This window comes from Astatotilapia calliptera, chromosome 7 (assembly GCF_964374335.1).
Source record: "Astatotilapia calliptera chromosome 7, fAstCal68.1, whole genome shotgun sequence".
Taxonomy (NCBI): Eukaryota; Metazoa; Chordata; class Actinopteri; order Cichliformes; family Cichlidae; genus Astatotilapia; species Astatotilapia calliptera.
Window position 1 is genome coordinate 28,545,750 of NC_137428.1, and position 25,680 is coordinate 28,571,429.

At 39.0% G+C, this 25,680-nt stretch overlaps 1 protein-coding gene across 5 annotated transcripts; it reads right to left on the minus strand.

Moving 5' to 3' along the window:
• Positions 1-1,115: 1,115 nt before the first annotated feature.
• On the minus strand, positions 1,116-24,296 carry pnpla7a (patatin-like phospholipase domain containing 7a). Of its 5 annotated transcripts, none has more exons than XM_026174086.2 (36): positions 24,142-24,295; positions 23,676-23,727; positions 23,483-23,557; positions 23,159-23,246; positions 22,921-23,003; positions 22,393-22,493; positions 22,148-22,288; positions 21,904-22,063; positions 20,578-20,658; positions 19,913-20,041; positions 19,677-19,757; positions 19,425-19,551; positions 19,265-19,330; positions 19,082-19,158; positions 18,797-18,952; positions 18,561-18,638; positions 17,880-18,085; positions 17,628-17,759; positions 17,315-17,438; positions 16,000-16,113; positions 15,716-15,782; positions 15,188-15,337; positions 14,761-14,824; positions 14,337-14,505; positions 13,359-13,541; positions 13,060-13,178; positions 12,755-12,911; positions 10,458-10,574; positions 10,311-10,380; positions 9,996-10,112; positions 9,691-9,839; positions 9,418-9,570; positions 8,879-8,998; positions 5,935-6,019; positions 5,359-5,471; positions 1,116-4,849 (listed from the first exon to the last, which is right to left on the minus strand). In XM_026174086.2, the coding sequence occupies exons 1-36, from the start codon at positions 24,150-24,152 to the stop codon at positions 4,844-4,846; spliced, it is 3,921 nt and encodes a 1,306-aa protein (XP_026029871.1). In that variant the 5' UTR covers positions 24,153-24,295; the 3' UTR covers positions 1,116-4,843. The 5 variants fall into 5 exon arrangements, 4 of the variants coding, with proteins under 4 accessions (XP_026029871.1, XP_026029870.1, XP_026029872.1 ...); XM_026174085.2 differs by having other exon boundaries at positions 5,359-5,474; XM_026174087.2 differs by having other exon boundaries at positions 5,359-5,474; positions 23,112-23,175; positions 24,142-24,197.
• Between the last annotated feature and the right edge of the window lie 1,384 nt (positions 24,297-25,680).

Consider the following 25,680-nt stretch of genomic DNA (forward strand, 5'->3'; position numbering starts at 1 on the left):
TCACACACAAATGGACATACTTTGAGTGTCAGCCATTGCAAATAAGTGTCATTCTTCAAAATGTGAATAAATGGGCCTTAAAACTGATCAAAACTTTTTGGCTTTCTAAGACAATGCTGAAGTCTACCGCTTTTGAAAAGGGGGAGTCCATCTATATTAAACTGCAGTGTTATTTAATTAAGCAGTCAAGAATAAAGATAGCCATGACACCAAACCTATCGCCAAGCCAAAATGATGGTAATCCCCACCATCCACTATCATATCTCTGTGGGGTTCGAGCGTCAGGAGCAGCGCTCGTCACAGTTCTCTCCCTCATGCACAAGATCACACAAAGAGTTCTGCCTGGTGTCTAATGCTTTTTGCCGTTGTAGTAGAATTGTCTCTGATTGTTCCAGCGAGTTTTGTGCTAGACAGACCCATCAAGTGTTAGTTCTCTCCACAAGAATGCATTGCCAATGTCAGAGGAGAATGGCCAGACTGATTCCAGCTGATAGGAAAGCAAGACTGAAAATAACCACTCATTACAAACGAGGTATGTGCAAGAGCATCTCTGAAGGCACAACACATTGATCTCCCCCAGTGTAACTTTTGTTACATAAGAACAGGTCACTGAGGCTACAACTCACAAGGGTTTACCAAAACTGGAAAAGTGTAATCTTGTTTGATTAGTTTCAAGGATGATTCGTCCTGCTCTCCATCAGCAGGTGAGTGGTGATTAAAATAATCCTATTCATGCCAAGGGGAAATTGAGAGACAATGCTTAGACTGTTAAATAATTGAAAGTATGATCTCTCATATTAATTATAACAGTTATTAATGTTCTGGTTACTTATAGGATATTATAGCCATTTCTGAAACACATTTGTGGTGTTCCTAATATTTTGCCTCACCTGGAAGGCATGGAGAAATCCTTTTCACCAAGAACCAAGTGCCTTAAAACATTATTCATAAGATATGCCCTTTTAGTAACAAAGCCCTTGATGGTTTCATTTTTAGTTACTTTCTCTGCAGCCCAAAAAAAATTCAATTTCTTTTACAATAAACTGTAATAGAGACAATTGGAGAGAAGGAAAACCAAACAAAAAAAAAAAAAAAAAAAAAAAAAACCACAAACACACATAATACAGTGTTTAATTAGTAAAACAGCTTATCAGAACACACATTTGGGCAGTAATTGTACATTACAGGCTTAACAGTAGGCTTCTTCAGTCTACATCATTAGTATGGGAATGGGTGTCAAATAAGGGCACAAGTGGTCATTCCCACCCCCCCCAACATGGGTCATCGAAGGTTGCATTAAATTCATGGCACAGTACCACACATTACATCAGCACTTCATCAATGAGACGTTCACTCTGCCAAACAAGATTGATTCCCTGTGCAGAGGGTTAGGTACAAAGAATATCAGAGCGAACTCCATCACCTCATTGGTAAACAGCAAACGTTTTCTTGTCTCGAGCTGTTGTACAGACCACATTTAACCAAACATCATATGAGAGCCCATAGTGTTTATCACAAGGTTTCTCTCACCGTGTACACATAATGTAAGGCTGCAGGCAGTGTAGCATCAGAGTTTATAAGGAAATGAAAGACGAAGAAAGCAAAGCTGCATTGGTAAAGTTCTGATTAGATTTACGCCCAAGGGGGCCGCCGTTAGATATTGTTATATTGATGTAGGGTGCAGCTAATAAACAATGGGTCAATTTTAAGTAAAGAGATTCTTAAGATGGGTTTGTGGTAGTGTAGAAAGTCTTTTACGTTCAGAAAAGGTATCACTGAAAGGGCTTGTTTTCACCCCAACTTTAAACCATCACACAATCTATGTTTGTATCTGCTGCAAACAAAAGCAAGAAGAGAAAACAGCCTTGGTCGAGTTCTGGTAATACTGAAAATGCTCCCGAAACAATTAGAAGTTCAACAACAGCAATTTGATAATCATTCACCTCGTATAATGTCTTAATAAAAATAAAATTTAGCAAAAAAAAAAAAAAAAAAAGTTAATGTAAGAATCTTTGGATTGTTGAGTGTTAGCCACAAAAAAGGAAATTTAGTTTCAAGTAATACATGAATAAATACAGGATATAATCGTCAGCACTAGTTACCTCCACCACAGACATAACGCTTTTGTTGTAGTTTCTTATATTAGCAGGATTACACAAAAAGAAAAAACATGAAGTCAGATTTTTCTGAGACTTTGAGAAGTAGAAAACGAGCAAAGGAAGAATTTATTACATTTTGTTGGACATCAGGATTGAGCGGTGGAGCTTCCCCTTTAAAACAGCCAATTGAAAATTAGCTTAGTCACCTGTTAGTCATTTGTTAAACTAAGCTGAGCTGTCTACACTGGCAGTCTATCACATGTTGTTTCACAGCTGTATTATATTTATTGTGCTAATAAATATACTTTGTACAGCATATGATGTGTACATGAAGTTATATTTTTGTAAAGCTGCATGTTAAGGCTATGGTGCAGCTACAGCACAGACTTAACACAGGACTTCAAATCAAACTTTAGGATTCCATGTAAAGAACACCATCTTTTTGTCATTTCATCTTTTACATAGCCGTATTTTCCGCACTATAAGGCGCACCTAAAATCCTTTAATTTTCTCAAAAACCGACAGTGCGCCTTATAATCCGATGCGCCGTATGTATGAATTCTGGTTGTGCTTACTGACCTCGAACCAATTTTATGTGGAACACGGCGCTCAAAAATCTTTCCAAAAATGTTTTAGTACGACTTTAGTAAGCTATGAAGCCACACCACTTGATGGTAGTATTACGGCTACCGTAGTCAGGAGCCAAAACTCTGTTCGCTTCAGGTCCCAAAATCAAACGAACACTGCGGCATCATTGAGAGTTCAAAACTGTCTAAATTCTTTCATCTTTTAAAAAAAAAAATAATAATAATAATAATAATAATCAGCGTTGCTACTTTACCAGGTATAACGATTAATTTTAGCATCCAGGCATCCATGAAAACAGAATTTATTAAATTTAACTGAGTTAGAAGTTAGCAGGAAGTTAGCTCGCTAGTTTCCACCTAAACATGATGTAGGCTACCATGTTCTGACTGAGAGATTTCTGAAAAAACTAAAACGTACAGCTCTGCCATCACTTCCAACATAAATGAAGACAGAAAACTAAAAAGCAGTGACGTTTGTAGGGTTACTGAATCGGCCTACTTGGTATAATGATTTGCTACATGATTGCTAGCGACACAGCTATGTTAGCATAACATAAACACAGTGAAGCTGGAGGATGAACGCTAACTTTTTTCCCCACTCGAGTAACATGTAAGGTTAACGTGAGGGTTCCCGATGGTTAGCGACAAATGAAATCGCATGGCAGGATGCTGTAAATGGACCAAACTTCAGTCAGGAGAACAACTGAGATAATCCATCCACAATACGAGGTTAGTCTGCAACAACATGGGAATAGAGCAGCTGCAAGTGAAGTCGGTATGCCTTATGTATGAAAACAGACCCATTCATCGACAGTGTGCCTTATAATCCAGTGCGCCTTATGGTCTGAAAAATACAGTACTCCTTTACTATTAAATAACATGAATTTGAGCATGGTGGTTTTTGAAAAATGTTTTATTGGAGTATTAGTCTTGGCGAAGATCCTTCCTCTGAGTCATCTTTTTGTTACTATGTAGATTAAATTAGCAGTGTATTAATTTAATTGTGTCATACAAGTACGCATGTTAATCAAAGCTATGTACTTAACCGATTGTGCATTGAATTGCATTTTTGGAATGACTGAACAACTCTTAATAGAGAAGGCCAACATAATTGGCACATATATAAAATATGTATATATTCTTTAAATATATATTTTGACTACATTGAAAAAATCTGTATGCACAGATAACTTGTTTTTAATTAAAAAAAATAATAATTTACCCTAGCTCTAAGAACAAAACAAAAACACAAACAAGCAAAACAAAAACAACCTACACTTGGTCAAGCACATATTTCAGTGGATAAACTATGTAGAGACAAGTTGAGCTACAGATTTCATCAGTCTCCATCAGACTCAAAGCAGATTTTTTTTTTTTTTTTGGGGGGGGGGGGGGGCTCTCACCAGAAAAGGGGGAAAACTAGTTTTTTGAAGTGGATTGCAACCACTGAAAATATTTTAAGCTCCAATCCAACATGGCCAGAACAAAGTTTCAAACTCAAAGGCTGGACATGTTGGCATTTCACTGTCTAACAGTCCAGATAACTGCTACTTAAAATACCTTTTGATATAATTCAGCTTGTTAAAAAAAAAAAAAAAACAAAAAAAAAAAACAAAAAAAACAAAAAAAAACACACAAGTCAAACAATGCAGGTATGTTAAACAGTGTAGTGGAAATGAAAGTGAGATGACTGCATGAAGGGTGACTAAAGAGGTTAGAAGTTTGTGCTTCGCTTATTCTGCAGTGTTTGAGAAATTGCTTGTCAACCCTATGTTGCTAGCTCATTTTTTTCCCTGTATCGATAACGAGAGGCGTTGGCAGAAATGAAAGACACACACACACACACACACACAGACAAAATGACAAGTTTTGCAGGTAGAGTCTGGTCTTTCACACTGGAGGGTAAAATGTAGCAAAGACAGAATGCTTCCATTGTGCTAACCTGTTTAAGCAACTTTTATTACTCCACCATTCACAAAAATAGACTACTTGGAATTTACTTGCTGGTTTGACATCGCTTCCAGTGAACTGTTAGGGATATCCGGAAACTGATGGTGGCAGCTGATGGGCGGGGTAATGGAGCATGTCGATCTCCCATCCAGTTCTACATCCTGAGAATCAGGTTGAGGCGTGCATAGTCATCCCCATTTTTCTTTGTTAAATCTAAAAATGAATGTTTAAATTGTCAGACAGCCATAAAATAAATAAATACAAAACACAACCTGAATTGTATTGTTGCAGGTATACAATGTTCTCAAGCCCCAACTTCTAAATGATATCAATTTAGTTGGACTAGGTGCCCCTGCAATGGCTTCCAATTAATTTCAAAATTTTAATGATATTAATCACTTTTAAAGCATGAACTGGCCAGACTCCAGTATGAACCTCAATCTGACTTTGAATAGTAGCCAGCAGGATGGTCTGATTTCCCAAGAAGTGATTTATGAAAATCCTTTTACCGAGAGGACTGATCAAGTGTGTTGTCATTGTAAGCCAGACAAACCTTTGCAATAATGGAAATTTGTGTTGCAAAACAATACAATTAATTATAATGGAACCTGAAAAGCCTGTTTTAGACATGAGTAAAAAACAAATTCCTCACTGTGGTTGCTTGCTCTTCTTCTCTTTAAAGAGAGCCCACAGTTTCTAATCTTACTACCACAAGTTCGCACCGTGTCAGCCGTCTCCTCCCCTTCGGTGTGCTCTCCATAGCGACTATACGTCTCCATGTCAGAGAGAGCACTCTCCAGTGCATCCTCTTCATAGTCAGTGTGGTAGTCGGATTCTTCTGATGCAAGGAAAGAGTGGGGGACAGGAAGCACACTGTGGGTGAATAAACTGGAATATTTGGAGTGTAGAATGGTGACAAATACACGTGGGTGTGCAGGTGCATAAGTCAGAACATTAGAAATGTCATACAGGGTGGACTTTGATGAGTGATGGATGACAAATTCATTATAAATAGAGAGAACAGGAATAAGAACAAGTTTGTAAATGCTTAGTTACTAAATTGCACAATAAAAACACGTTCCTTTTCCGTCAGCAGGTTTTACACTGAGGCTAACAAGTCAGTCTCCTGACTTGTTAGAATTCTGACCTAATAAAATATGACCTTTTGTTTGTGGGGTTGATTTGTTTTTCATTAGGTCAAGAATGACAAACACAAACATGGAGACATGAGCGTACTTAAAAAGTACTTTGAGTGTGGCTGAAAGCTGCAGTGTTGGAGTGTGTGTCAGTAGTTTTACCATCCACAAGAGGAGGTTTGACGGGCTCAATGCGGGACACAATTTCTGCCAGGTCAGTGAAGGAAGCATTGGGACATGTCACCACCTTTTAAAAAAAAAAAAAAAAAAAAAAACAAAAGAGCCACAGTCAGTTACAGGGACTACTGAGGAGGCATTATGGAATTTTGTCTTTGAATACGCTTCCAAACTGTGTGCCAAGAAACACTATAATGGAGTTGTCCTCCTCTAGATTGCTGTAATTTCCAACACACAGCAAAGTATAATGGAAACTAACTGCATGAAAAAAAAATCTGCTGCAGACTTTTGTGCAATTTCAGCTTTTCAGTGAAGCACATCTGGTTTTGCCTTTTTTAAAAGCTCGGCTAGTCCCAAAACCTTGGTTATGTTTTTAAGTCTTGATCTGCATTTTGTGCATCCATACAAATAAATAGTATCAAATGTATCACAGAAGGAGAAGCATTGCATCCCCTGGTTGTTGTACTCTCCAGTAGCATCTGAAAATAGAAATGCATTCATTAACTGTGTGGGACGCCTATTGTTTAAAAGAATGAGAACAGAAGTCATTTAGTCTTAAACATTACGGCCTCAGATCTGCAATCATAAAAGTGGCTCCATCCTGTTTTCAGCAATTGTTCTGTTGCCTGTTATCAGGGAGGGGGAGGTTGCCAGTGTGAGTCCTGCTGTTTTACCCTTCATCCTTGTGTTGTTGTTCAAACTGGGAGTAAATAACTTCTTCATCATTCTCGTCATCTTTTGGTTAGGAGCTTTGTCTTTCTGTGACATTGCTTGGAACAAATCTGGTGCACAAAAATCTATTTTTGTGTACATTAAAAGCAAATTCATAGTTTTGTTATTACTTTATCAGAAAAAAAAAAAAAAGAGCTTAAGGTCTAAAGTGGTGCACTGTTAACAGCAAGTCATATAGCACAACCAATAAAATGTGAGAAAATGATCCCAAAATAATTAACCAACCAACTGGTCAATTCAATGTGAAAGGACTGCAAGTGGGGTGTTAAGCTCACTTTAAGATACCATTTATTTATTAAACTCTGGATGCAAGGAACATGGATTTTGAAGATAATTAGTCAGACTCGTAAGATTACTCAAGACCATAAACTACAGCAGAGAAGTGTTCTCCTCCTCGAGCTTCCCTTTTGTAGGAAATAGCTTTTATACCCTCTCATCATTTCCTGACACATTTTGTTAACAGCTGTATTCTTATAAAGGGATTTGTAATAGGACTGCTTACAAGTCCATTTGTTGCATTTACATTGGATTCAGAGGAGTGAGATTTGAATATGGCTACTTACTAGTATTTCATTTTTAATTTGCATCTCAAAATCTGGCTGCTAAAAGCTAGAGAACAAAAGTTTTCAATGTCATTACAACCCTAAAGCAAATCATTTTAAAACAACTTGATTAAGTTTAATATACTATATTGTATTGCATCACCATATTTTTGTGGTTTTACATCAAAGAAAAGTCTATACTCTGCTGTTGATTTTTATTGAACTCTTTCATGTTCTAGTCCTTTTAAAAAGTTTTTAATGACATATTTTTAGCGACTGATGCTGGGGACTGTGTTGTTCTTGTGCTTTTAGATTTGACAGCTGCGTTTGATACCGTGGATCATGCCATTTTATTCTCTTGTTTGGAGCACTGGGTGGGCATTAGGGGCACAGCACTGAAGTGGTTCAGGTCCTACTTGACGGGGCGAACTTTTTGTGTCAGCCTTGGTGACTATGTGTCGTCCTCCGCTCCCCTCTTGTGTGGTGTCCCACAGGGCTCAGTTCTAGGCCCCCTCCTCTTCTCTTTATATCTGCTTCCTCTTGGTTCTGTACTGAGAAAGCACGGCATTCCTTTCCACTTTTATGCTGATGACTGTCAGATCTATGTCCCTCTAAAGAAAAAAGGCAGATACCTTACACAGCCATTACTTCAGTGTCTCGATGACATTAAGGCTTGGATGTCTGTTAACTTTTTAAAATTCAATGATAAAAAGACAGAGGTGATGGTTTTTGGTAGCTCCACTGAGACCCCCAATGTGTATGTAGATTCCCTGGCACAGTATGTTAAGCCAACTGTCACAAACCTGGGGGTCAAAGTGGACTGTAATCTGAAGTTTGATAATCAAATTAAGGCAGTAGTAAAATCTAGCTTCTTTCACCTCAGGCAGCTGGCAAAAATAAAGCCAATTCTTTCACGGCAGCACTTTGAGACAGTGATCCACGCCTTTGTTAGCACTCGGCTGGATTACCGTAATGCACTTTATATTGGGGTCAGTGCATTATATATTAGTCATCTACAGAGGGTGCAAAATGCCGCAGCTCGTCTTTTAACAGGCACTCGAAAGTTTGAGCACATTTCCCCCGTTTTAGCTTCACTTCACTGGCTGCCCATTTCTTTTAGGATTAATTTTAAAAATTCTTTTATTTACTTTTAAAGCTCTCCATGGCCTAGCTCCATCTTATCTCTCCGAGCTGCTACAGCCTTATACACCCACCCGCTCTCTCAGGTCAGCTGATCAGCTGCTCCTGAAGATACCCAGGACTGGGCGTAAACTTAGAGGAGATCGTGCTTTTGCTGTAGCAGCTCCCAAACTGTGGAACGAGCTTCTTTAAGAGATTAGACAGGCCAGTTCTTTATCTTTTTTTAAGTCACTCTTGAAAACCCACCTCTTTACCCTGGCCTTTGACACCACGTGAGATGTTGGTTTTTTATTTTAGTTGTTTTTAGGTGATTCGATGCAGTTTTAACATAGGGCTGTCTTAATTTTATGTTTTATGTGTTTTATTTATTTATTTTGCTGTTTTTTGTTATTCTATTGTTTTATATATTTTCTGTACAGCACTTTCTTCCTGTGCTGGGTATTTTAAACTGCTTTATAAATAAAATTGGATTGGATAGTGTATGTCCATGTGTTGTTCACTGCCAACATCCTTACATTGCTTCTGCTTTGCGTGTTGTGGAACTCTTCTTGATGTCTGTCTTTCAGCATTTTTTCCACCACACCACTGCGACGCCACACATCAAACACAGTCTTGCCATGCTGGTACCCCACCTCCTAAAAATCACACAAACATATTCACATATCAGTACCATTTTCTATTTGCCAAAAAAGTTATTTTTAAAAGTTGGTCTAGTGCAGGGGTAGGCAACTCCAGGCCTCGAGTGCCGGTGTCCTGGAGGTTTTTGATGTGTCCATGACCCATCACAGCTGATTTAAAGGGCTAAATGACTCCTCAGCATTTCTTGAAGTTCTCCAGAGGCCTGGTAATGAACTAATCACTTGATTCAGGTGTGTTAACCCAGGGTGCAAACTAAAACCTGCAGGACACCGGCACTCGAGGCCTGGAGTTGCCTACCCCTGGTCTAGTGTTTCAGATAATGAAAAACTTTTGTCTTACAACATCTGAAAGTTTCAATACTTGTTCATGATCAGGGGTAAAAGAGTTCAGGTGAAAACAAATTTCTGAAACTTACAGCAATTTCATCAAACTTGCCAAACTCTAGTGTACGGTATCTGTCGATTGGAGGTCTGATATACTCGCAGTAATCGCTGCTCTTCACAGACTCCAACTGTCTCACACAGCACACATAGGCCAGCCGAGTCTGAATCTCTGCCATGTTTAGCACCTGTGGAAATTAACTTATAAATCACTGAAATGATTTCCAAAAATATCCTTATTTTTATTGATAGAATTAAAAACATTGCTGCACAGCATGGTGTGTCTTTACTCTTAATCAATCCATCACCTTAACTTTCTCAGCAAGGGGGTTAAGGCGTTTCCATAGCAGCCACCAGCCTGAGAGTGAGTCGCCGTAATTAGTGAGATTTGTTTCATCCCGGCTGCCCACATCAATAGCTATTACCACTTTGGCCCCCATGGAGCGCGCAACATCAGCTGGGAGAATCAGGGGAAGAAGACATCAAGACAAACAGCATACAGTACTGGTAAAATTAAAAATATATTGCTATAAGCAAACAGCTGAGCAACTACATCAAAGTACGGCTACTTTTGATACTTAATAAGGGAAGGTACAAACTGAATGTAACAAACCAGGCAGGTTGTTGATATAGCCTCCATCCATCAGCAGGTGTCCATCTTTCGGGTCACACAGAGGAGGGAGATATCCCGATAGAGACATGCTAGCACGGACATACCGCCATAGAGAACCTCAAATAACAAACAAGCAACTTAAACTTACTTAAAAGGCATAAAGCCTAACTGCAAGCAACCAATATGAATCAACCGAAAATTAATCAGACTATTAAAAAGAGTCAGTTCATCTATGACCACAAAAAAACAATTCAGAAAACTCAATGAAGACCAGAATGATTCTTTCAAAATAAATAAACTGAACACTGTATTTACCATCAGTGTGTACTCTCATGGCAGAGGCAGTGATGTCAGTTGTGATATTGAAATATGGGATCCAAAGGTCCTACATGACACAGAATTTACACTGGCCTCAGATCAGTATTCCAACAGCTGGGTCACACCTACTGTCATTTAGCTCACCTCAATCTGTTTGCTTTTGAAGACGTTGTTTATGCCAGAGTTGAAGGAAGCACCAGAAAACATGGATGTGATTGGATATGTCAAATCCAAGACCTTCCTAAATACTGAAGTCATTTCCTACAGGAAAAGCCAAAAGAGTCAAATTAAAACGAGGTTCAAATAAATGTTTCCCACCTCTAAGCCACTCAAGATCTTTTTGCTTAAGTGCAAAGCAGAATTAATCCCTAAAAGTTGAACTTCATTTTAATACAATTCTCACCTTATACCCAGGACTGCGCAAAAAACAAAAAAAAAAAAACAAAACAACACACACTTTGTCATATTTTGTCTGACAAGTGTACATTTCTCAATCATTTGAACAATATTGACTATACAGTTTTGCCATATCATAGCATCCAAAATACCGGTATCAATACCGGTAACAAGCCCTGCTAGTTGTCAATACTGTGTCACGAGTATTACACTATAAAGCTACTTCTGGCATTTTGCCTCAATGCCTTCAAAATACTGCAAAACTAATTTTGACGCCACACCCCACACCCTTGGCCAATTTGTTCACTCCAGCTTGTAAGCTAAAATGCTCATCTGTAACATTACCTGCATGTTTAACTTTCATGTGTTCTAGCTAAGATTTAAGATATAACACATCAACACTGTCAACTTGTGAGGTGGGGCTAACTTTTAGAGCAGAAAACCCAGGACAGTGATGTCAAATTCACTTTGATCTTAGCAGGTTGGACCAGTGAAACATGATAAATGTGTTAAGTTAAAGAAAAAGTTACGATAGTTCATTACACAGGCAGTCCAGGACACAGGCAATAGTTGAAAAATTTACTTTCCTGTCATTTAACTGTTTACCTGTTAGTTAATTACTTTGATGGATGGGTAGTCTTTACCAATAGGAAAACTTATGAAATTATAGTGGACTGATTCTGGCCCCCGGGACTTATGTTTAGACATCCCCATCTAGGGTTAAAGGGTTACCTAACATGGCACAGTTTCAGAGTACTCCCTTTCCTTGTTGATCACTGTGATAACTTTTTACATTATTGTGTCTTTTCCACATGCAGTAAGTGAACATAAGAATGACCGGAGCTTGCAAACACAGATCGATGCATACTAAATAGGGATACAGCTGAAGTGTTACATCTAAGGCTACGTCCACACTAGCCCGAATAGATTCAGAAAACGCTCCGCGTCCACATTAGCGTTTTCAGTCGTTTTCACAGAGTTCTGCGTCCACATTGAAACGGCCGAAAACGCAAGAAGACGCAAGAAGATTCAGCCTGCCTCATTTCTGTCTGCCATTTATTTACTTTCCGGCTCTTTGAAACGTCATGGCAAAATGTCGAGGAAAAGCACAGTTTTTTTGTTTGTTTGTTTTTTTTAAATGGACTAACAATGAGGTGGAGTTGTTGCTGCGAGTAACACAAAAGTACAAAGTTGCAAAAGCAAGTGAGAATTAAAGAATTTGAAGAAAAGCGATCTGAAGCAAACAAACTGATATTAATCTTTAATAGGGCTGTCAAAATTAAGCGCAAACAAAACAATTGCTGTATAATGCCCTCCGCTATCTTTGTTTAATTGGTCACATGACTAACATGCATTATCGTTTTTGAAAGTCTCCATTTTCGCTGTCCACACTGCGACGCATAAGAACAGTCTTCAAATGTATGAGTTTTCGAGAGCGTTTTGAAAACGCTGCATTTACTTTCGGTGCCGTCTCAGTGTGGACGGGAGGCCAAAACGGAGGGAAAACGATGCGTGGATGTAGGCCAAGTCATTCTAAGGCAGAGAGCTACTCAATGGCAGGAACAGGACTTGTACGTGATATGAAATGGTGGTTAATGTGCTCAGCATGGTTTATCAAATTAAAAGCAGAACTGAGATCTAAACTGGATTAGACTTAAATCATTTCAGGAAGAAAGTCTCACATCCATGTATAACTAACCCAGTTTAAAGCAAGTTTAAAACATACTCTAGATTGCTATCATTAAAAGTTTGACACTGATCAAATTCAAGACTTCTCTGCTCAATGTCATTCCAGGAAACCACACCTCCATTTTATTATTTATTTTTTAAGCAACATTAGAAGGGGGAAAGAAAAAAAAACGAAAACCCAAAACAATTATACTGTGGTTGAACTTGGAGTTCTGGTAACTGCCTCAGAAGTGACTTTTAAAGAAAGAATGGGACAATGTCTGAATAGTTTATGGAAAACAAAGCAAAGCAGATGTCAGTGCATTCAGAAAGATTTAGATCTGAAATACTACAGCAATTGCCACTTTGACGCTTACCATAGCCCATTCTCTAGCTCTTATCCTCAAGCGACTGTGGCTACGGTCCTCTGCATATAGAGCGCCCATCAGGGAGCCAATTGATGTTCCGCCAATTAGGTCTACGGGGATGCCAGCTTCGCATAGTGCACGCATTATACCCACTTGAGAACAACCCCTGGTTAGAAGGGTGGGGGAACAAACATGGAAAGTGAAAAATTTTACAAAGAAAAGACTGACATAAATAACCAGCATCATTAGGAGCTGATGTTGTATAATGTCGTCTTTAAAATTATGATGAGAAACAAGCATGTGACAAACATTACCTGGCCCCTCCTCCTCCCAGGACAAGAGCAATAGCATTGCCTGTAAGAACACGAGCCAGGCGGGAAAAGTCAGAATGGCGATCTGCTGGTTTCTCAAACACACGCTGATACAGCTCCAACTGCAAAAAAAGCAAAGTACTGCTAAAAGAAGATGATGAAACAAGTGGGATAAGAATGAATGTACTGATGTTGAAAGACAGGAAATAAGGAAAACTACAAAATGCGAAGCTGAGGGTGGATCTGAAGGGGGGGGGGCTTTTAGACACACAGCACATTCTGGCCATGTCTTCCATTCTCACCAGTTTGGGCTGGCTTCGTTTGGAGAAGACCCTTCGGGGACAGGCAAGATGGAGGTGTCTGGAAATCCAGCTTCGCATGTTGAGCCAGTCTACGGTTCCTTTGGGTGCAGGACCATCTTCTCTGTGCAACAGCACAAGCTGCTTCTGCGCACGCACTGCACTTCCTTCCAACATACGCTCCAACTACAGAGAAAGCAGCACAGATATTTTAGAACATTTTATGAACTATAGGAATTGAGTCCCTGGGGGAGAGAAGAGAAGAGAAAAAAAAAAATAATAATTACTTTTCTTAATCATATCTGAAAAAAATACAATGTTCTGTTATCTTTAAAAACTGGAGTGAAAAATAAGCAGAAAAAAAAAGTTCCACTAAATATGTATTTTAAATAAATAATGTTCTGGTTCAGGCATTCTTGTGTGACCAACAGGCCCTGCATCTTTTTAAGGTATAGCGTGTCTGTAACATATACACCACCTTTCATGTGTGCCCTGAAAGATAAAATAAAAGATGGAGATACAATTATACAGGGACAGATTACACAAGCAGACTACACAATTTATTTAAAAAAAAAAAAAAAAAAAAAAAAAAAAAAGGGCAGCTCATTGCTTTTGAGATTATTCTCAACATGAACTGTTTACCTGCATGAAGTCAAAGATTTGTCCAAGTCATTTCTGAACAAAACAGAAACCAGAAAGCTTCCAGTATCAAACTTGCCAATTTCATACAAAACTGTTTTTAATGAACTGCAGAATCTTTGTTAACTCAGTTATTTACCCTGCAGGTGCATCTCACCACACTGCCGCTTTCAGGTATTTTTCTGATTTGCTGGCAGAGGTGACAAGAAGCCACATTCACAATAATTTGTGAATGTGGCTTCACAGTAATTTGGGAGTGTCTTTGCATGATTTGAAAGTGTAGCTCTAACAGCTCCTAGTAATACACCTCTCTCTTCTCCTGGGAACCAGTGAACACCTCACCTCCCCTACAGTAGGGTCCTGCTCGCCTAATCCCACAATAATGATGCAGTCAGCCTGACGGATGCACCTCTGTGTCCACGGGGTCAGTGTGTAGTCAGTCTGGTAAAGAACTATGCGATGGATGTCTTCTTGTTGGCCCAGCCAGCTGGACAGACGGTACTCATGGACACTAAAGAGGAAAGGAGTCCATTAATGACAGGCAGCATTGCTTTGCTGGCAGCATCCAAGACATGCATTTTCCTCTTGTGCCAATAGAGCAAATTTTAGCAGAATTTAATGAGCGTGAAAGACAAAGCACAAAGAAAATAAAAACCAACAGAAAGCAGTAAGACACTGAAAAATACTCATTTTATTTGAGGTTTGAATAAGAGAAGATTGGACCTGCAAAATTGCATAAAATGTTTGAATATGGCCTAAAACATACCTGTCAAGTGCAGCAGCTCCAAGACGCTGTTTGATAATACCACTTGTCAGTAGAAGAGTAGGACCTTTATGTGAGAGATGATAGATTACACCCATGAATGTCTACTTCAAGGAGGTGTTACGTCCAGGTTAAAGACAGCTGAAAGTGATTTGATTTTGGTTCAATTACAGTTCAAATTAGGATGCAAATAGGAATCCAGAATTCTTAAAGGGAGAGCATTTCCATCATGGCAGCCCCTCTAATCATGCCTCCATGTCCTCGATAAGAAGTTTTGGAAAATGACAACAGACTGGGTGAAGAGCAGCAGTAGGCTGGTCATATGTTTAAAATAAACAATCATCCATGACCTGAAGCGTTTTCTGTGTCGAAAACAGCAGTGAATGATTATAAGCCAAATTTGAGCTTCCATATCTCTTTCCATTCTTACCTATTGCAAGGAGTGCATGCTGCAGCTCTAGAGTAAAGGCAGTAAGAGGCACCTCTTCTGATACTGGCAGGACTGCCACAGTGGAGAGGTTGGAGGCTTGGTTTCCTGCATCCCACTTACTTCCTGGTGTGTGCAGGGCCAAACTGCGAGCTGGAGATGTGTTACAGATTTGCAAATGGTGAAAAACAGATTTAATACCAGAAATGATGGGAGAACCTAACCAATTAAAACATGTGTAGACCATGCATATGTTCAATCCAAAGTTTGTTTGTTTCCCAGCCCCTACATAAAGGACTTTCTGAGAAGTTTTTAGCAAGAGCCAAAGAAAAATTACAAACCTTATTAATTACAAACAGTATCAAAACATTTTCAGTTTATTATAATTAAACACAAGATATTTGTTTATCCATTAACAAACAGATGTGCCACACAATCACTCCCTTTATGGTACGTCAACAAAAACTGCCAGTATGTCTGAGCCAGGAAAGAGCCTGCAAAATAGGCAGCATAGCACACAGATGTACACACCTGTCAGAGGACCATTGACCTGCTGCAGTATCTTCTGTCCGAGTAAGTGGATCAGCCTGGTGACAACCTGAGATGCACATTTTATAATCAGCAACATGTTAATTTTTATTAGTTTGATTAAATGTATTAATTATCTGTATTATTTTCATGATTACTTCAAGTCTTTTTTTGTTTAAAGGAAAGGGACGGGTGAGGCAATAGCACTTGTTCTCTCCAGTAAAAAGGATTACTTTAACAGAATTGTTTTCAAATGAGATGAATTTAACACATTAGATTAGGCCTACCTGAGGAAATTTCCTCTTGATAGAGCAAAGTGCACCTTCTGGTAGCTTGGCCAGCTCAGAGTCTCGTACAGCGTGTACTGTGGTCGCTCTGTTCTGACGGGTCAAGGTCTCTACCTGCGCACAGACAAGTCATTAATTACACAAAATCCAAACAAAGCCTATCCAGGAATGCAAGTAAATAACTAATTGGACATCTTAATAAATAATTATATCAACATTTTTGTTATAATTTTATAAATAATAGTACAGAATTTATACCTGGAATTTGCCATTTCTGTATCAATTATTTCATTTAGGGCAGGCACTGTATATTCTGAACAGACATTGATTGTCTCCTTCGATTAAAAATAAATAAACAAATAAATAAGAATACATCCGAAGCTAAAAGGCTAAAATTAACCTCTACCCCTCATCTAAAACTGACATCTGAGCCATGCTAAATTTGTCTCACAATCACTATCACAGAAGCTCCAATGACAGCGTCTCTCCTCCAGGTAACAGTAACCATAGGATCCATTAACCCAGGTATTATTAGAAGTATTGAACCAGTCACACCAGCTGACAGAGAGGTGGATGAGTTAAACCAAGTGACTTTGCTTTACACAGGCTGAAAATACCATATAGAGTTTAATTTGAGAAAAACTTGGCAGAACTATTAAAATATTTAGAAGATATCTTAGAATCAGATTTGATCATTGTCATCAAATCATGTTTGTATAAAAATGTATCCCAAAGTCATGCTGCCCCCCCCCATTTTCCCTTTGATTGTAATATGAAGTGCAGTAATTTCACACAATCCATTTATTACGACCCAAATCTTTTGACCAGTATTGAAGGTTAACAACACCCACACTCCTCTGGTAGTCTGGCAAATGAATTTGGTGCATGCTTTTGTCTAAATGCACTTTAGCTGTCCCAAAAAGAGCCCGAGACAAAGAGCATGAAAAAGATATAATTATCTGGATTTTTTTTTTTTATGCATATTCTATTTCAGCTGCCTTTTGGCTACATTTTTTGTTCTTTTTTCCCCCCTTTGTTTAAATATATCCCAAGATGTACTGGTCTTAGTCTGTATTTACTGAAAGTAGAACATACAGGAAATCCAGTCTCATCAGCCATATGCAGTATACTGACAGCTAATAGGCAGTTCCATTTGTGATATTAACATTGTTAACTTTTTTTTTTTTATATCTAACCTTTTAACAGGTTCTTATATGAAAACAAACAGCTAGTGTTGTTTGATACAACATGGATATTAATAGTCTTCCATCAACTCTTCCCCAGCTGTCTTCCCTCTGGCTGTCACCGTGCTTACCACTCCAATCAGGTCACCACGTCCGTACTCCCCTATCAACTCTTTCTTGCCATCCTCCTTCATGATTACTGAGCGCAGTCGACCACTCAGCACTATGAAAGTGCTGTCTGATTTCTCTCCCTGCCTGCAAAAAGAAAAGAAAATACAGATAACTTCAGTCTACTGCAAATTTGCAAACAACTCAATCACATTTCCAAATTCAGCTTCCCCTCCCTCGATTAGTATTTATTAACTTGTCCCACATGAACCAAGTAATGCCTGCAGTGTTACGAGTTGATTTCACACATGAGACACAAGGTCAGCAGAGGAATACCTGTAAACAGCCCTGCCAGCTTCGACAGCCATCCAGTCAAGAGCAAAGTCTATTTGCCTGACAAAAGATGACATCCTCTTCACCACAGCATGAGCAACATTCAGCACCACTTTGGGCTCCACTCGCATTATCCTAAAGAATAAAGAAGAATCCACAAAATGACAAAGTAGAAGTAGCCATCTTTGTTTTCCCCTCCAACTCTACAGTGCTGAACATCACAACAGTGTGAGGATGTGTGTCCAGGTCACTCACTCATAAAAATGTGTTTTGGAAATAGAGAGGAAGCTGCAATCTCGCTGAGCTCGAACTGTAAATATGAGGGGCTCTCCGGTCAGAACAGCAAGGTGACCAACAAGCTCTCCGGGATGCGTTACAAACAGGCGCAATTCTTCTTCACGGTCAATCATCCGCTGGTAAACATGGAGGAGGCCAGAAATCACGAAGTGGATGCTCACCTCCTAAAACACCAAGAGGGAACGATTGAGAGAAAATGCTCAGATTTAACAGTCCGACTCTGAATGCTGTTAACAATCAGGTGGTGAAATACTGAATTCATGATTTTTAAGATGAGTAATACCTGTGTTGAAATTCAAATTCTACTGTTGAAAGCATTACAGGCAAGTCATTCCCAGTCATCCCTTAGATTTTTAAATGACTGATTAGTTTGTTTACTTTATAAGCTTAACCTGTTTCCCCTCTTGCGTATGACTCAGGATAGCCTTTAACCATATGATAGTATAAGGGGGCCGCATTCTAATTCTTCCCACAAGCAAGTTCACATGGACACAACTTTACATGCACACTAGTTTCCCAAGTCGACCCTCTGCAATGCATGGACACTGTCCAGTGGAGACATAAATTAATCAAGAGCTGAAATGAAGTAAAATATTAAACAGAATGAAAAGTAGCTAGGTTCTAAGTTGTTGTTCCAACCTGATCTCCCTGACGAGCTACCACAGAGCCAGCTTTGACATGGTGGACGGTTACTCTGCCTTCAAGCAGACTAGGGTCCTGCAATAGAAAAAGACACTCTAAATATCCACTTATGATGACAAGACTGTGGATTTAACATTTTCCCACTTAACATGCCACAAAAATAAATTTAAAAGGGTGCATTGAAAGGATCAGAACACTGACACCAGCTGAATTTTCTCCAATTAACCCCTCACCTGCAGCTGGATGAGTCCCAGCAGGTCTTTCTTAGCAGCTTGGAGGATTGCACTGCTTTTACCAAGATAGGTAGCATCAGCGTGCCCTCCACTGTCTGTATAGTGAAATACTTCAGATGGTGTGTGTTGCATTGTCACACTCTTCTTCAGACTAGACTACAAAGACAGGCACAGGAGAGAAACTACTATAGAGGAAGTAGGTAAGATGCAGCAGATACTGTGCTATTGTGTTACATTTACACACAAGACCTGTCACCACGCTTCAATGTAAAAAGCAGACCTTACTTTGTGAGTGATAGGACTTGACGGAGCCTCCTCAATGGTAACTCGAGCTCGTTCGCAGGCCATGCTCAGGTCATTACCTGTAACTCAGAAAACAAAGGATTAGGATAACGAGTACATCTGTGCAGGAAATTAATACAGCCATGTGGCATTTGATGATCGCTTACGTCCAAGGCAGTGACCCACCTGTGCATTCAGTGGGCATAGAGGTGGATCGCAGCTTCCTGGTTGAATGGCTGTCCTTTACACCATCTGCAAAAGTCAAGTGCCAGCACTGGATCAGTTTCAGTACAAGACAAAGCTGAAATTGAACGGCATGTAGTGCATGTTTGTGTGTGTGCTTGACCCGTCTCTGCAGTGTTTTCAGTGGTTCCGGCAGGTAATTCGTCCTGGAAGTGGAGACGTCGAGTCTTTCCAGTATTTGCTTCTGCCATCACATTGTTTATATTGGTCAAGGGCACTGCTTGACTCTCCTGTCAGTCAAGGAAAAAAGTAAATAAATAATAATAATTGCATCATAACTTGTGTGACACAGTCATCGTGACCATGTGTATGCACATAAATACTATAGGTGTCCTATAACAAATTCTGCTCCTACCAGATTGAAGAGCTCAGTTGTTAGGCCCAGATAGTTATGCAAAGCCAAAAAGGTGACTCTTTGGAGGCGCACCATAATTATCTGAAGAAGAAAAAAAAAGAAAAAAAAAAAGAAAGAAAGAAAAACCCTAGCTACAACATGATATGTAGTATATTCTGCTAATTGTTGCATGTTGTAGCTCCAAATTAGCTGTTTAATTGGAGAAAAAACAAACACTACATAATGCAATCTGTTACCTGAATGACGCGTACAAGTGTCTCAGGGTACTTCTTAAACACTGACTCAAAGGCTGAAGCAGGTAAGCGTAAGATGGTGGAGCGAGTTGCAGCTCGTGCCGACACAGTTTTATATGGAGCTGGATAACCCTGGCAAAATCGAAGATAAGAATCAGAAATCTCATCCACATCTTTCACAGCTAAGTAATAAATTGGGTTAAGGATACTTTCCCCAAGGTTTATTACGTGACCTGTACGTGTACCTGTGCTTGCAGCATTTTAATGTGGCCTAAATAACTGTCAACACTTCAAAGCTCTATAACACAAGTGTGATAGTGTTTAAACGGTTTCTATGCAATGGCAACAAAGTAACAAGATATGAAAAAGTTATTCTATTGTAATAACTGATTTTTCTATACATTACATACGTGGTTTGAGTTCATTACTGCACAATCAGTTCCAAACAACATCAATCTGAGTGTGTGAAAAGGATGACAATGATGTATTTTAAGAAGAGAAAAACAAAGTTGAAAAGATGCAGCTTTAAATAAACAAATTACAGCAAATACAAAGTACATTAATTTTGTTTCAGGGGCATGAAGGTAATGAATAAACAAATCACACTGACACAGACACTTCAGAAGGCAAATGAGGACATAACCTAGAGAGAAAAAACAGGAGCTCACAGTGATAGTGTCCAGAATACTGAGCAGGCTGTGGACGCTGTCTCCGGGGAGGACATCCTTCACCACTGATTCTGTGCCATCCTGCAATACAAAAAAGAAGAATACAGGACATGATGCCAACAAAATAATATTAATAAGGTAAAAATATTTCACACTGTCTAAACAAATCTGCAGACATCTAGTTGGATGAAAGTAGGACTTCAGCTAAGTGGACATGATTAAAATTTAAGCAAGCCAACAACATATTGGGATGCCACTGACTTGTTGTGATGGCAAAAATAAAGTAGTTACTATTTATTCTACTGTCCTCTGGTGTTCATGCTTTATCATTAGACGTAAAACTGGAAAACAGAAAAGGCGCTGAAAATGAATGTAAATTAAATTAGGTACAGTTTGGAGCCAACCTTGCATCACACTTTTTAAAATGAACTTTAATAATGACCAGTGGGCACAGTTGTTAAAATTGCAATACAACTTTTGAATTTACCATTTTCTATATAAATTGATGTAATGTCACAGGTCAGTAGGGTTGGGCCATATCATACTATTCACGGTAATACCAGTATAATGTTAGGCAATGATAAGAAAATGAAATATCGGGTTGGAATATGGGTAAACACGCATGTGCAGTGCCTTTGTTTTCATACGCACATGGCGGCGACGGAAAATGAGAACGGCAAAAGCAGATTGTTGAATGAAACAGATGAACCAGAATTGTTTTGTAAAACTGGTACAACCTCAATGATGTGGAACTGGTTTGGGCTTTCATCTGTCAGATACACACCAAAGCACATTTTTTGGTAGAGCATGCAAGCAGGCCATCGTTATTACCAAACCGATTTTAGGTGGTACACCGCACTCAAAAAGCTGTCAAAAGTGCTTTAGTTCGACTTTGCTAAGCTACGAAGCCGCACCACTTGATGGATTGTCGGAGCATTATGTCTACCGTAGTCGGGAGCCTCGCGGAGTAATACGTACTGTGCTTCAACATAATATTACCGCATTGTGTGTGTGTGTGTATATATAAAACCTTTTTTAGTTTTGTGGATATTATACATGGTTATGCTGAGGATATGTCAGCCAATTTGTACTGGAAATGCCTTTTGGTTAAACTGTCAGCAAGGAATTTGCACTTTTAAATGTTTATTTAAAACATGCCATATACAGGCCATATTGCCCTGCCCTACAGGTCAGTAAGAATTAAAAAAAACAAAACACAATATTACTTGCATAAAAAGAAAGAGGCAATAGAATTTCAAAGGTAATTAAGTTTCAAAATTAGCCTAAAGAGAGAGTCAAATGGAAGACAACAAATCATTCACATACATTCTCTTGTATGCACAACTCAAGTCTTCCATCCTGGACCACGTAGATGCTGTCATCATCATCTCCTGGTTTGAACAGGCTTTCACCCTCCTGTAGCTCAATAAACACCATATGTCGACACAGCTCCAGAAACAGAGGCTTCTCAAAATGGCCCAAGACCCTACAAGTTGAAGAACAAAAGCAATTTAAAAAAAAAAAGAAAAAAAAAAGAAAACCCACACACAGACAAAATTGACTTGCCTACCTGACATTTTTCAGCATATACAGGACCTCAGAAGGCAGATTCGAGCTCTGCACTTCAAACTCTGTTAGATCAGCTTCCAGCAGGGAGGGAGGGGGTTCCTTGGGCTGCAGGGTGGGAGGGTCTCTCCGGATCCTCAGAATTCTGTCAGGAGGAAAAACAAACAAACATGTACTTTAAAAATAAAACACTAATTTCACAAAAAGCCTTGAGTACATAGTATTTAAAAATGTGTTCTTTCGTCATACTTGCGGGCTATGTTTAGAACTTTGGTTCTTTTTCGTATGCGCTGTGGTTGCTTTGATGGCGAGGGATGGGATGGAGAAGGAAGCGAGGAGAGTGTCTTAACCTACAAAACAATATTCAAATATATTTTGTTTATTGCGCGCAGAAAAAGAATTTTATCCAAAGTTGTACTTCTACTTAAGAAATATTAAAACTGATTTTTTTTTTTTTTAAACTGCTGTATTAAACATAGAAAGGCTGTTTGTCATTTATCATCAAGCCAAACTACTGAAGGCATTTTCAGTCATTGTGTATTAGGGTGAAACTATAGTCTTAGTAGTGTTGCCTATGAAATTAATAGGAAACTACAACTAGATGTTAACATCAAGTATTTCTGGACATCAACTGTTGGCATAAAAGCATTAAAAGCAAAATTAACTAGTTTTTATAGAGCAGATAACAATCTACTAGACTATACTAGTAGACTATACCAAGAGAGTGTGTATGAGCCATCAACAGAACTGAGAAGGGAAAAAAAAGAAAAAGACAACCTTTCGCATGATCTTCCTTCCATAGAAAAGCACTTTATCTCGTTTCCTGAATCGATAGTGAGGTACACCCGGTTGTTGATTACCTTGTCGGAAAATCAAAAAATATAATTCAGATAAACAACAAATGTCATTCTGCAGCAAGACTAAAAAAAAATATATATATATAGATATATATCTATATCGCTATCTACCTATCATAGAATAAATATGAAGTTCAGCAAGAGGTCAGATGACTCACGGGCATGTTTGAATCTCCTGTAAAGGAAGAGCACCACAATTCCAATCAGCACAACTGCAACCATAGCTCCAATCAATACACCTGTAAGCTAGAAGACAAACAAGACTGATGAGGCAATAATATGATCACATGACAGCACAGTTACATAGAGTACAGCACGTTTGTAAAATTGTTTTTAGTCCAACTTTGCATCACAATTAAATTACCCGTATAACTCTAAGCAAAACGAGCTCTATTGAGTGGAAAACCGCCCGATTTGATAACACTGTATCCAGGGCCCTCATTTCTTGTACAAAACACAGGCACTCAATTTCCATTTCATACCATGCTGGTCTGCATCCTCTCCTCCAAAAACTGTGGCAGCCGTGCACGGAAATCAGTTCTGCTCATCGTTACCACCTAAATATAACACAACAGATTCAAGTAATACATGTTCAACACTGGTAGCTCCCAACTAACTCACTTTTCTCCTTTCAAACCAAGTTAGGAATAATTTTAAATGGAATTATGCGCTTACTGAACTGGCCATTTTGCACAGGTCTCCATCATCCTTTCCATGACACTCTAACCTATAAGACAAAAATCTCTATTAACGCTGAGTCTGCAGCCCAAAAATCACATGCCATCGAGGGGAACCAAAAGTTGCTGAGGAAAAGGCAACAATTAAGAAGGGGAACACGGATTTGTATGTTAGCAGCCACTCTCGCCATGTAGCGTCGTGTCGCCTTCTTAATTCATCTTAATAAAATTACCAGAACACGAATAGGTGTTATAATTAGACAGCAACAAAGTAACTTTCGATAGACGTCAAGCTTTAGACGATTTACTGAATACGTCTGAATGGAGTAGCTAACGTTAGCTAAAATAACATTCGCTAGCAGCTGTCCAGCTGACTGAGAGTAGCTGCTTCACAAGTTATCTTGAAGAACTAAGATAGTCAAACTCTGTGAAGTTGACAGGGTGTAAAAAACCACGAGGCTTACTTTTCGAGCATCCTGGGGTGCCGTTTTCAAGCTGATAACATAGCTAAACAGAAGCTAGAATAAAGTTAGCGAGAAGCTAACAAAGTTTTATGCTGTCAGTTGCTTAGCTCCGCCCTTATCCGCTGTTACCTTGGTAGCGCTCAGATCATTTATCCAATCAGAAACGGACTAGGCACATCCTCGTCTTCCTGTTTTTAACAAAGCATCTTTGAAGGCTACAAACATCCGAGAGGAAGTGGAGTTTGTTTATTTCTCGACCAGTCTCTTGTAGTGCTTAATATTTCTATAGCATTTTCGAGTTACCTTTGCCTATTTCAGACGTTTAATATTTATATTTGTCACACTTACTTCACATGATCAAATACATTTTAATATTGGACAATGATAACATGTGTAAATACAAAATATGAAAGCTGAATGAGCTTTAACTAGCCACACCCAGTCCTGATTTAACCTAGAACCTCTTTGTGAACTAGCCTAAAAGATCTCAAAATACAACATATCACGAGCTAAAGAAACTTAAGAAAAGATGAGAAACAATGTCATTGATATCTGTCCGTTTGGAAAGGGTTACGACGCCATTTCTCTAAGCTCAAAGACTTAGAAATGGCAGGTGAACCATGGTGAACCATTATCCACAAATAGAGAAAACCTGGAACAGTAGGGTTTATGCAACCATACCAAAAAACCTCCAAGAGCACATTGACGAATCATTCAGAAGGTCACAGAAGGACCCAGAACAAGTTCTAAAGAACTGTAGGCCTCACTTGCCTCAAGTAAAGTGAGAGTTCATTATTATTCAACAATTTAAAAAAGAGAGAGTGGGCAAAAATGGCATCCATGGGAAAAATCCAATGGCAAAAACCAATGCTAACCAAAAGGAACACAGAGGCTCATCTAAAATTTGTCAATAAAACATCCCTGAAAGTTTGGGGAAAGTACTCTGTGGACTGACAAGACAAAAGTCAATCTTTGTGGAAGACTTGGGGCCTGTTAAATCCCACATAAAACAAACACAGCATTTGATAAAAGGAACATCATACCAACATTCAAACATGGTGGTAGTGTGATGGTCTGGGGCTACTTTGCTGCTTCAAGACCTGCATGACTGCATGACTTGCCATTAATTCCTCTCTCTAACAGAAAACCCTGAAGGAAAATCTCCACCCATCAGTTTATTCCCTGAATCTCAAGAGCAGTTGGGCAATACAGAGGGACAATGATCAGAAACACACCAGAAGTCCACCTCTGTATTGTTCAAAAAACAAAACAAAAAGAAGGTTTTGGAGTTACTTATAGCCAAAGCCCGGACTTAAACCAGGTTGAGATGCTTTGGCATGACCGTAATCAGGCTGTTCAAGTTCAAAAACTCTCATTATGGCTGAAGTAAAACAATTCTGCCAAGCAGAGATGATCATTCCTCCACAGTGATGTTAAAGACGCATTGCCAGTTATTGTAAACACTTCACTGCAGTTCTTGCTGTCAAGGCTGGCACGAACAGGCATTAAGTTTAGGGGGCAATTACTTTTGTATATAGG